The following is a 12,450-nucleotide window of genomic DNA, read 5'->3' on the forward strand; positions in this document are numbered from 1 at the left end:
ACTGTCTTTCAAACATCTCAAAGAGGGTGTCCAATAGTCATCTTAAACTCAATATGTAAAAAACTGAACTCATTCTCTTTTGCCCTAAATGATCCCTTCTCATCTTCTCTATTACATAGAGGGTAAAACCATCCTTCTAGTCCCTCAGGCTTGAAATGAGGAGTCATACTATACTCCTCAAAATCCAAATTTTTGCCAGGACTGCCAATTTCACCTTTGCAACATCTCTCAAATATGCCCCCTTTTCTCCTCTTACACTGCCACCACTATAGTGTAAGCCCTCATTGACTCATGCCTGGACAACTGCAATAGTCTGCCGGTGGGTTTGCCTATCTCGAGCCTCTCCATCCTTCAATCTATCTTTCATTTATAGACTAAAGTGGTTTTCCTAAAAAGCAGGTCTGATCATGTCAACCACTGTACTCAATAAACACCCTTGGATCCCTATTTCCTCCAGGAGCAAATGCAAAATACACTGTTTGGTATTCAAAGGTCTCCCTAGCTTAGCCCCTACTTCCTTTTAGAGCAGTGGTTCCCAAACTTTTTTGGCCTACTGCCCCTTTTCCAGAAAAAATATTACTTAGCCCCCTGGAAATTAATTTTTTTTTAATTTTAATAGCAATTAATAGGAAAGATAAATGCACCTGTGGCCATCACCGCTTCTCTGGATCACTTCAGCAACCACCAGGGGGCAGTAGCACCCACTTTGGGAGTCACTGCTTTAGAGTCTTCTACACCTTACTCCCCAAGAACTCTTCAATTCAGTGATACCAGCTACCCGGGGCTCAATGAAAAAAACATTCCATCTCTTGACTATGGGCATTCTCTCTGGCTATCCTCCATTCCTGGAATGCTCTCCTTCCTCCATTCTAATTACTGATCTCCCTGGCTTCTTTTACCTTCCTCAACCCTTCCTCAACCCCTCTTTATTCTGGTGCCTTCCCTCTGTTAATCATTTCATATTTATCCTATATATAGCCTGCGTCCTATATATTTGTTTGCATGTTGTCTCCTCCATTAGATTGTGAGCTCTTTGAGGGCAGGGATGGTCTTTTACCTTTTTTTTCTTTTTTTATTTCTTTCTTTCTTTCTTTCTTTTTTTTTTTTTGCAGCCCCAATGCTTAGCACACAGTGCCTGGCACAGAAAAAGCATTTAATAGATGGTTTTTGATTGATTGACCCCAGGGTAAGTCATTAAACCTTTCTGCCTCCGTTTCCTCAACTGGAAAATGGGGGTAATGATATCACCTACCTCATACCACAGTGTTGCCGAGAGTAAATTGTTTTGTATAGTACTTGGTTTAATAAATGGTTATCCCTTGAAGATCAAAGCATACCATCTTTCACATTAATGTTTTTACAGTTTTATTTTGGAGTCAGGGTTTTGTATGAGTGTGCTCTGACAACAATGACCAATATGGAAGTATGTTTTGCATGATAATACATGTATGATCCAGAAATTTAAATTTAAATTTAATTTAATTTAAATTTAAAATTTAAAAATATTATAAAACTATAAAAGTTATCCCTTCCCCTACTCAATCTAGGAGGAATCACTGGGCTGGACCTTAATGTAAAATGGGGGCATTTCATGCATGGGATACAGCTATGCAAAGACACAGACAAGGGAGAGGGAATATAATATAGGAGGAATAGTGAATAGATAAGAGCAAATGACAAAGATACCAATCATTCTATCTTCCCTCTCTTGCTCATGGAAACCTCCATGGAGCTTCCATGCAAGGTGCCAGACTTTCTCTAGCTTGTCCTTGTGAGGGTGCTGATGGGACACATGGACTGTCCATTGGTTTTCCCTCCATAAATGAGGCGCCCACTTCTTTTTCCAGTGCCATATCCTCCTGGTGGCATTCTTGGCACTGTTTCTGCAGGACAGTTCTTCATCAATGATATGTCACAGCATCCCCATATTCACCATACATGGATCAGCTCCTGAATCTTGGAATGACAATGATGATGGCCAACAAACTAGTTGACAAAGGTGAGAGCAGGTGCATGGCATTTGGGAAGCACAGTACTTTCGATGGCCCTAAGCTTCTCTGGGAAACAAATGCCCATCTTCTGAGCATGGGTTTGCTCCTAGTGTTGTCGTCATGGTATCGATGTCATGGAATGTCATGGAATCCTGCAGGTGTGAAGCACTAAAATTACAGGTAGCCTAAATGGGCTTTTCATTTCTCTGAGTGATTAATCATTCCACCGTTGCCTTTCCCATACTCTGAGGGGAGAAAGAAGGGAAAGAAGAAACAGAACTAATTCTTATTATTTTCGGCAGAGAGAAAATGAATCCCAGAGATGGTCTTAGTTAATTTTCTGGATGTTTTCAGATGGGAGAACTAGGAAGAAAAATTCACAACCCCTCCCTAATTTTATCCCCATCCATTCATATTTCTATCGGATTTATTGCCTTCTGGGAGTCTTTGGGTAACTGCCGGCCTCTCTGTCAGTCAGGCACTGTGCCCTGTCTCTGATGTAATCCTCAGCAACCAGAAGCTAGGAAGTTGGCCCCAAATCTGCCTTCTCAGTCTTAACATATCTCTTTAAGGAGAATTTCTGGGGAGAGCAGCCAACTGGGATAAGGAGTAGAAACAGGCCAGCCAGGGATGGACAGGGAGAAGAAAGAAGAGACAGGACTCTCATGACACCTAGAGTCACCTCCTCACTTAGCATTCTCATCATATCACTCTCCCCACTGCTTAAAAAACTTCAATAACTCCCCATGAACCATTATCTCAATAAAAGCATTATGGCATAGTGAAAAAGAACAGAGGTTTTGGAATCAGATGGCCTGTGTTCACATCGATCCTCCAAGACTAAGTAATATTGAGCAAGTCACTTTCCCTCTCTGAACCTCAGTTTTCTCATCTATAAAATGGGGGCAATAATACTTGTTTTCTCTCTCTCAAAAAACTTTGAAAGACTTAAGAATTCTGGTCAATGGGACAGCTAAGTAGTACAATGGAGAGGGTAACAGGTCTGGAGTCGGGAAGACCTGGATTCAAATCTGACCTCAGATACTTCCTGACTGTGAGATCAAGTCACTTAATCCTGATTGCCTAGCCCTTGCCACTCTTCTGTCTCAGATTTGATACAAAGACTGAAGGTAAGGGTTTTTTTTTTTAATTAAATTTTTTAAAACTCTAATCAATAACTAACCATGATCCAGTAGAACTGATAGAACTATGCTAGCTCTACCTCCTGACAGATGGAGTCTGGGTGCAAAATTGGACCTGTATGTGTATACAGAAATATGTCTAACTACATATACATGTATATATGTGTGCATGCATGTATATACATATTTGTATGTATATATTGTGTCCCAGTTGGCCATTGAACCCTCTGCCCTTTACTCTGCTGTCCCCCTTTCTCTAGTTTCTAGCTACCATTACCATGGGACAAAACATGTCACTCAACTTCCCCAAAACTTTACTCACTATCTTTGTGATTTCCAAAACCAAAACCCACCTCCTTGAGCACCTATCTGTGTTGTCTTTCCTTATTAGAATGTAAGGGAAGGGAGGGGGGCAGCTGGGTAGCTCAGTGGATTGAGAGCCAGGCCTAGAGACCGGAGGTCCTAGGTTCAAATCTGGCCTCAGCCACTTCCCAGCTGTGTGACCCTGGGCAAGTCACTTGACCCCATTGCCTACCCTTACCACTCTTCTGCCTTGGAGCCAATACACAGTATTGATTCCAAGATGGAAGGTAAGGGTTTAAAAAAAAAAAAAAAAGAATGTAAGGGAAGGGACCATCCCTTGTTTGTATTTGTTTCCTTAGCACTTCACACAGTGCCTGGCACATAGAAGGGCCCCTAGGCAGTGCAATAGACAGAGTGCCAGGTGTGACATCAGGAAAACCTGAGTTCGAATCCAGCCTCAGACATTTACTAGCTGTGTGACCCTGGACAAGTCACTTCATCCTGTTGGCTTCAGTTTCCTCATCTGTAAGATGAGTTGGATAAGAAAATGGTAAACCTCCAGTATCTTTGCCAAGAAAACCCCAAATGGGGTCCCAAAGGGGTGGACATGACTAAAACAACTGACCAGTAACAACAAATAGCACATGATAAGCACTTTATTAGAAGAAGCAGTTTCATTCATTTGTTCATTGATTGCTCCCTGCCATCCCCAACCAAAAACTTTTGCTGTCCACTTCCCTCCACTCACTCAGCCATCCACCTCTCACCTGAACTGTCGCAATGAGATGCTGGTTGGTTTTCCTGCTTCAAGTTTCCTTCTCTCCAATCCATCCTGGCCACAGCTTCTAAAGTGATAACTCCTTTTTTTTTTAACCCTTTCTTTCTGTATTAAAATCAATACTGTGTATTGTTCCCAAGGCAGAAGAGCGGTAATGGGGGTTTAATGACTTGGCCAGGGTCACACAGCTAGGAAGTGTATGAAGCCAAATTTGAACCCAGCACCTCCCATCTCCAGTCCTGGTTCTCTATCCACAGAGCCACTTAGTTGCCCCTAAAGTGATACTCCTAAAGCACAAGTCTGACCACGTCATCCCCTCACTTAAAATACTTTATTACTCTCTCCGTTACTTCTAAGATCAAAAACAAACTCTCCTAGTATTTAAAGCCCTTCATAACCTGGTTCTACCCAACACTTTCAACCTTATTATATATATTGTTACTCCCCTTCTCGCTCTTATGGTACAACCCTACTAGTTTTTTTTGCCGTTTATTCCTTATATGTGATAGCCATCTCCCATCTCTGAACCTTTGCAAAGGCTGTGCCCTGTGCCTGGATCACAATCCTCTCTTCATCACTGCCCCCAGAATACCTAGTTTCTTTTAAAGCTCCACCCTAACACTCTGATCCCCTCAATCTGCTCCTGTCTCCCTTTCATTTATTTTGATTTATATATGCCTGTAAGTTTCTGTGTTATTTCCAATGACAGGACAGGGGCTCCTTGTGTTTTTATCTCCAAGCACAGCTAGCATAGCACCTAACATGCAGTAGCTGCTTAATAAATATTGAATTTTTTATTGATTCCTCACCAATGTATTTCCCACCAGGGACAGACCTTCTATCCATATTATTCCACCCAAACTCCAGACTCCAGTGTTACTAATGATCTCTTAGTTGCCACATCCATTGGCCTTTTCTCTATTGACCCCTCTACCTTCTTGATAGCCTTTAACACTGATGATCACCCTCTTCTCCTTATTATTCTCTGTGCTTTAGATTTTCAGGATTCTGCTTTCTCCTGGTTCTCCTCCTACCTATCTGTCTGCTCTTCCTCTGCACTGACAACTGAATAATTGAGGTAGGAAAGGGGAGAAAGATGTCTCAGAAGAGACGGTACTTGAATCGAGTAGTGTAAAGGGCTAAAAATTGTAAAAATTGTTTGTAAGGAAAAAAAGTCAAGGCACAGTGGGGTGTGGATCACAGCCTATGCAAAACCATTAAGAAAGGAGATGGCACGTAATGTCTGAGAAATGACAAATAGTCCAGTTTGGTGCACAGTAGAATATATGAGAGGGAGTGATGTGCCATCAGTCTCAAAGGAGAGGTTGGAACCAGTCTGTAAGAGCTCTTAGTCTACATTGTTAAAGGCAGTAGGGAGCCACTGATGTTTCTTTTTTCTTTTTAACCCTTAACTTCTGTGTATTGGCTCCTTGGTGGAAGAGTGGTAAGGGTGGGCAATGGGAGTCAAGTGACTTGCCCAGGGTCACACAGCTGGGAAGTGTCTGAGGCCGGATTTGAACCTAGGACCTCCCGTCTCTAGGTCTGACTCTCAATCCACTGAGCTACCCAGCTGCCCCCACTGATGTTTCTTGAGAAAGAAAGTTACATATTTAGACTTGTTCTTTAGGAATATCATTTTGGCAGCTCATCGGTTGGTTTTAGATCTTTGTACTTGAAGAGGACCAAAATTACATCACTGGTGATGTCTTTTGAGTCGGGCATAAATTGGACTTAAGTGAAGCAGAGTTGTACACTTGTTAGCCTTACTCTTTCTTCCCAAGTCATCTAAGGGCAGCGGAAAGACAAAAGACAAGACAACTGGTCGTGGTTCCAGATACAGTATATGACCCTGGTCTATTCCATGTCTAACCAAGCTGTAAGCACTCCACAGCGCCTGCTACTGTGCACAAACAGTAGCCACACAATTGTAAATGCCTTGACAGGAGGACTAAATCAGATTGCAAGTGGTGAGTTAGGGGAGGTGTCTGCCCCAGGCATGTGAAGACTTCCTCTGCAAAAGGGGTGGATGAGAGCAATCTGTTCAAGCGACCAGCTGTCAAGGTGGTGGATTTTGGCAACTGTGTGGAGGTTAGATTGCAAAGAAGCTGGAAGCTAAAAGACCAGTTCAGAAGCTTGGACAATAATCTAGGCAGCCATGAGGGATTTGATTCTGGTAGTAGCAGCACATGTAGAGAGAAGGGGATAAATGTAAGAAATAAATGCAAGTTGTTCACTTGGGCAATGGAAATATGTGTGTGTGTGTGTGTGTGTGTTTTAACCCTTACTTTTTGTCTTAGAATCAGTACTGTATATTGGTTCCAAGGCAGAAGAACAATAAGGAGAAGACAATGGGCGTTAAGTGACTTGCTCAGGATCACAAAGGATGTATCTGAGATCAGATTTGAACCCAGGACCTCCAGGTTCTAGGTCTAACTCTCAATTCTCTCAGCTACCTAGCTGACCTTCGGCACTTGGAAGGATAAGAGATTCTCCTAAAACATTATTAAGTTTAGGAGAAATGATGATATTTTTCAGGGATGCAGGTGATGAGACATCTATGGGATTATTCATGTAGAGAGAACCAGCCCACAATTGGAGATGAAAGGCCAAAGCTCAGGAAAGAGATAAGAGCTGCGTGTGTAGATCTGGGATCTGCCTGCACAAAGATGAGAGCTGAAACCTTGGAGATCCCTGAGAGTGGAGAAGGTAGAAAAGAGGACTCGGGAATAAAGGCTGGGTATAGCCACAAACAGGGAACAGAAAATGGTTACTTGAACCTGCAGAGGAGATTGAAAATTCTTGGTCACACAAGTAAGAGGAGAACCAGGGATGTGACAATATCCAGAATGTCTTCTGCTAGGATCTTCAACTGTAGCATACTCTTTCTTTGGAAATAATAATAGTTTGTGGGCACTTGTGTGTGTGTGTGTGTGTGTGTGTGTGTGTGTGTGTGTGTGTGTGTGTGTATAGGATTCCAGTAGGACCTATTCTGGATGAATTATTCAGCCCACTAGCTATAAAGCCCTGAACTCATCATTTCCTTTTCAGCTGCCCCAAACAATGAGCATTTGGGGTATTTATAGCTGCTACCACACTGAGGAGTAAACTGGTAGGGTGACTTTGGCCAAGTCATTTTCCTTTCCTTTCCTTTCCTTTTTTTTGTGTATTGGTTCCAAGGCAGAAGAGTGGTAAGGGCTAGACATTGGGAATTAAGTGACTTGCCCAGGGTCACACAGCTGGGAAGTGTCTGAGGCCAGATTTGAAACCAGGTCCTCCTGTCTCTAGGCCTGGCTTTCAACCCACTGAGCCACCCAGCTGCCCCCTATTTCCCTTTTCTGACCACAAATTCCTCATTGGCAAGATGAATGGATAGGGCTCGATGGTTTATAAGGTTCCCCCTGGCTTTGAGATTCTAGGATTTTAAGAAATCTCACTAACAGGGAACAAATGGCAGGAAAACTCAGACGATTTTCAAAGAGATACTTCTGAATAAATCCTGAGAAAATCTGCCAAAGCAGAAGAGGCAAAGCTGTCTGATTTGCTTTGGGCCATTTGGATTTCTTTTAGTGCCTTTTGACACATGATGTCAAATTCTTAAGGTCAAATAGAACACTTAAGTCTAGGGATGAACTAGACAATAACAGAGGTAGCCAGGTAGCACACTGGATAAAAAAATAAAAAAATAAAAAAAAAGTCCCAATCCTAAATTCCACCTCCGACACATATTAGTTGTGTGATCCTGGGCAAGTCACTTAACCTGTCTGTTTCATTTGTAAAAAAGGGGTCATAATAGCACATTTGTCTAAAGGTTTTGGGGAGGGCAAAATGAGATGGTGTCTGTAAAAGCTCTGTGTAAGTGCTAGCCATTACTATTTTTAGAAAGGATCCAAAAATGGCAAAAGAGCAGAAGGAAATGGAAGGGGGAAGGACACTTTCAAACCGGCGATGGCATAAAGAGGCAGAAGAAAGGGGTGGAAAAGAGAGCTGACTGCAGAGCAGGCAGCAGGGTCTCTCCCCTCTCTGTCCTCTTTCCTCAAGAGCCTTTTCTCCCTCGCTATGCCCCGGAGGTTGAAAGGCTAGCTGGGATGTGCTGCTCCAGGGCAGCCCCGGCCTCAGCAGGGCAGAGGTTGGGCGGCAGCTGGAAGCCTACAGCTCGTGCCGGGGATCTCCCAATGGCCGGAGGTGACCCGCAGAGGAGAGAGGAGACAGACCGGGACTTGACCCCGCAAGCACAGCGGGATGAGCGGCTCCGCGCGGCGCGGGGCGCTGCTGCTCCGGGAAACGCTCCCAAGAGTTTCCACCCACACCCACTCCAAGCAGCTCTGACTGGAGCAAAGGGGGTGGGTGGGGCTGGGGTGGGGCCTCCAGGCCAGCCCCACTGAGTGCCAACCCCCTTAGCTAAGTCTCGCACTCTGGGCGCAGGGAGCCGGAGCAGCGCAGTGCAGCGCAGCGAACCCCAGGGACATTCCAAGGGGGATCGCGCAGTGGAGCGCGAGCTGCTCCCGCACCCAAGGGCGCCTGGCAGCTCCCGCAGCTCTGGCCGTTCGTGGAAGTTGGTTCGGCTCAGCCGTTCCCAGCGGCCACCGCCGCCGCCTCCATCTCCGGCGTGGCCCCCCAAAAAAGGGCAAGAGAAGGAAGGCTCGGAGGGAGCGATGGCTCCGAGTTTCTGGATTCAGCTGCAGGTCTTGCTACTTCTGGCCGGCCCGGGACGGGGAGCCCCGCCCAGGGCTGGGGGGCGAAGGAGAGAAGCGGAGGTAAATGGGAAGCCTGCGTGTCTGACTGAATGGCTGTGCCTAGGTCTGAGGGGATCCGGGTAGGATGTGAGAGTTTGTAGAGAGCAGGGGGCGCGAGGGGGGGCGGGGAGGAGAGGGTACGTGTGCTTTGGTCAGGACTAGCCCCTTCAGCTAGACCCCCGGTGCCACCTGGGATGATTCCCAGAGTCACTGAGAGGGGCTATAAACTTGTCAGACTTCCCCCCCTTCCTTCATCTCAGCCCCTCCCCCGCTTATGAGCCCAGAGTTAGTGCAGGTTCCCTAAAATCTATTTCATAATCTGTCAGGGGTCCGCTTCCAGCACCCTCAGCTGACTTAAGGACCACACACCAACACACATTTCCGTGTGAGCCTTCTGTAAGGGGGTGAGAGTATGAACCAGATCTTCCCCTATTCCCAAATTGCCCCACAACTCGAGGCTCAGTTTAACCCTCCGAACAATGGGGAGAAAGTGGGAGATGCATTTCGTCCTACACTTGACTAGAATAAGGCAAGACTTTGTTAGTAGCTGGAGGTGCCAGATCGCCCACCCTGGTCAGGTCAAGATCTAACTTTCCAACTTTTACCGATCACTTTGGCTTTCCGAGCCTCAGTTTCCCCAACTGTTAAATGAAGGATCCAAATAATAACTACCTTGTCTACCTCACAGAGTAGTTGTGAGCACATGTCAGGTATGAGAGTCAGCGCTCTGCGACTGTAAATTATGATTAATTTGTCATCGTTGAGGCTCACACCCAACACTGCCTCCAAGGCCTCTTCTCATTTCCTCAGAATTTACAATCTAGCATATCAAAAATGTTTCTGAGGGGGTACTGCTGGGCTAGGGATGAGGAGAAAGAAATGGGAGTCCCTAATAACTCTCTTGTAGGTAATGCTGGGAAACTATTGGACTTTTAATATACTTTTGCTAGAAACAGCGCAGGGATATTAGAGAAATGACCATGGTGTGCCACACTTGAAGTCAGTAAAACTTGCTTTCAGACCTTGTTTCTCACACTACTAGCTGGCTGATCCTGGGCAAGGCATGGGAGGCATTTAGCTCTGGCAATTCTTAGGATTTAGCTGTTCAGACATAGATGGTTTAATATTTGCTTTGGTGGAAAGAGTTCCCTCACTTGAAAGTTCTTGATTCTATCATTAATATTCCATTCCATTCCTATTACTGCAGCATCACATCTTTATTTCCAAAAGTTTTATTTTTAAAAAGGGTGACATCTCTCTGTTCTCTTACCTCTTCACACAATAATTCAGAAATGGGGCCAAAGCAACCTTTCCCATTTAAAAACATTTTTTTTTAATTTTTCTATGGTAACATGCTTTTTATTATCTTTCTCCCTTTTTTCCTCCCCCCTCCTGGAGTTAACAAGCAATTCCCCTGGGTTATACATCTATTATCACTCAATACCTATTTCCATGTTATTCATTTTTAATAGAGTAATTTTTAAAACCAAAACCCCGAATCATATACTCAAATAAACAAGTGATAAATCATATGTTTTCTTTGGGATTTATACTCCCACAGTTCTTTCTTTTGATGTAGATAGTGTTCTTTCTCATAAGTCCCTCAGAATTATCCTGGATCATTGCATTGTTTTTAGTAGCAAAGTCAATGACATTTGATCCTCCCACAATGTTTCAGTTACTGTGTATGATGTTCTCCTAGTTCTGCTCACTTCACTCCATATCAGTTCATATAGATCTTTCCAATTCTTATAGAAATCAAGCAGTTCATCATTCCTTATAGCACAGTAGTATTCCATCACCATCAGATACCATAATTTGTTCAGCCATTCCCCAATCGAGGGACACCCTCTCATTTTCCAATTTTTTTGCCAACACAAAAAGTGCAGCTATAAATATTTTGTACAGATCCTTTCCCATTTTTTTAAATCTCTTTGGGATACAAGCCTTGTAATGGTATTGCTGGATCAAAGAACATGCATTCTTTTAAATTTTAAAAAAAATTTAAAAAATTATGCCCTTTGGGCATAATTCCAAATTGCTTTCCAGAACCATTCCCATTTTAAGAGCAAAGGAAACCAAAAACTGAGGCTTAGAAACAGAAAGTAAGTAGCCCAAAGTCACATAGCCCTCTTCAGAGTTTGGGGCATAAAACTCGAATCCCCATGGAGGTTTGTTCTTTCCTTAAAATGATCCACTTAGTACCCACCTTCTGTGGTGTTCCAGAGCAGGCTGGGTCAGTTGCAAGTTTGAGAGCCCCACCTAGATCATGCCAGTGGCCTCCTCCCTCTCTATTTTTGGTTAATAGTGTTTGTTAATAAGTCAGTTAAATAAGGGATCCCCCTCTCCTGTCCCCTCACACACACACTTCCAAAGATTGGTCTCTTAATCTTGCTATTTGCTTTGAGTATTCTAGCTTAGCCTATTTCCTTGCCTTGGGGTCCTGTAACCACCATTCCAGGTGTCTTCCTGTGAGGAAGATCTGGTTCATACTCTCACCCCCATACAGGAAGCAGACCCCTGACAGATTATGATCAGATTTGCTTCTGATAATAAAAATTCACTAAAAAGTTACTATATTGCTTTATCCATATGATCTCATTTGTTCCTTGAAAAATCCATGGATGCAAAATGTTAAGTACTTGCTTTTTCTTGTTGCTGGGAACATTTTACAGATGAAGAGCCTGAGGTTCAGAAGGGCAAAGCCCATTTACACATGAGGAAACTGAGGCTCAGGGAAATGCCCAGTATCATATAAATAGTAAATGTCAGAGCTGAGCCTCAAGCCCCATAGTTCTGGCTACATATCTCCTGCTCATTCCCTTATGCCCTACTGTGTCTGGGCCTCCAAATACCCAGCTAAGAATTCCTGAGCCATCCCTCAACCTTCTTATTCCTCCCCTCACCCTCGCCCCAAGTCAGACAATAGTTCTGCTACCCTTTGTCTTTACTGTCTCAGACAAGGGGGAGCTTTGGAATTTAATATCTGGCAGATTGAAGTTCTTTCAGTTTATTGGGCATCATTCTTGGAAGTGGAGGAGACGTGAAAGGAGGATGTTTGTAAGAATCTGAGGCAGACAGGAAGTGTTTTAAAAGCTTAAAAACTCTGTCGCTGTGCGGGGGGGCATATAGTGTGCCCATTTCTGACATTCTGTGAGAGCATGAACTGTGTCACTTTTGTCCTGGTCTCCCCAGTACAGGACGTGGTGCCCCAAATATGTTAGGTTCTTAGAAATGCTTGTTGATTGGGGAGCCAGGTGGCTCAGTGGATAGAGAGCCAGGTCTGGAGAGAGAAGGTCTTGGGTTCAGATCTGACCTCAAACACTTACTTCTTAGCTGGGTGACTGGGCAAGTCACTTAACCCTATTTGCCTAACTCTTACTACTCTTCTGCCTTGGAAGCTATACTTAGTAAGGTGCAACCCTTAATAAGAAGGAAAGAAGGAAAGGAAAGGAAAGGAAAGGAAAGGAAAGGAAAGGAAAGGAAAGGAAAGGAAAGGAAAG

General features: G+C 44.0%; 1 protein-coding gene across 1 annotated transcript in view; it reads left to right on the top strand.

Moving 5' to 3' along the window:
• The first annotated feature begins 8,713 nt into the window (after positions 1 to 8,713).
• Positions 8,714 to 12,450, top strand: part of MMP28 (matrix metallopeptidase 28) — a 29,723-nt gene continuing 25,986 nt past the window's right edge. Inside the window, exon 1 of the mRNA XM_044672739.1 lies at positions 8,714 to 8,968. Within this exon, the coding sequence (XP_044528674.1) occupies positions 8,867 to 8,968 (102 nt within the window). The 5' untranslated portion in view covers positions 8,714 to 8,866. The remainder of the gene's footprint in view (positions 8,969 to 12,450) is intronic.

The sequence above is a fragment of the Gracilinanus agilis genome, chromosome 4, assembly GCF_016433145.1.
Source record: "Gracilinanus agilis isolate LMUSP501 chromosome 4, AgileGrace, whole genome shotgun sequence".
In the NCBI taxonomy this organism is placed as follows: Eukaryota; Metazoa; Chordata; class Mammalia; order Didelphimorphia; family Didelphidae; genus Gracilinanus; species Gracilinanus agilis.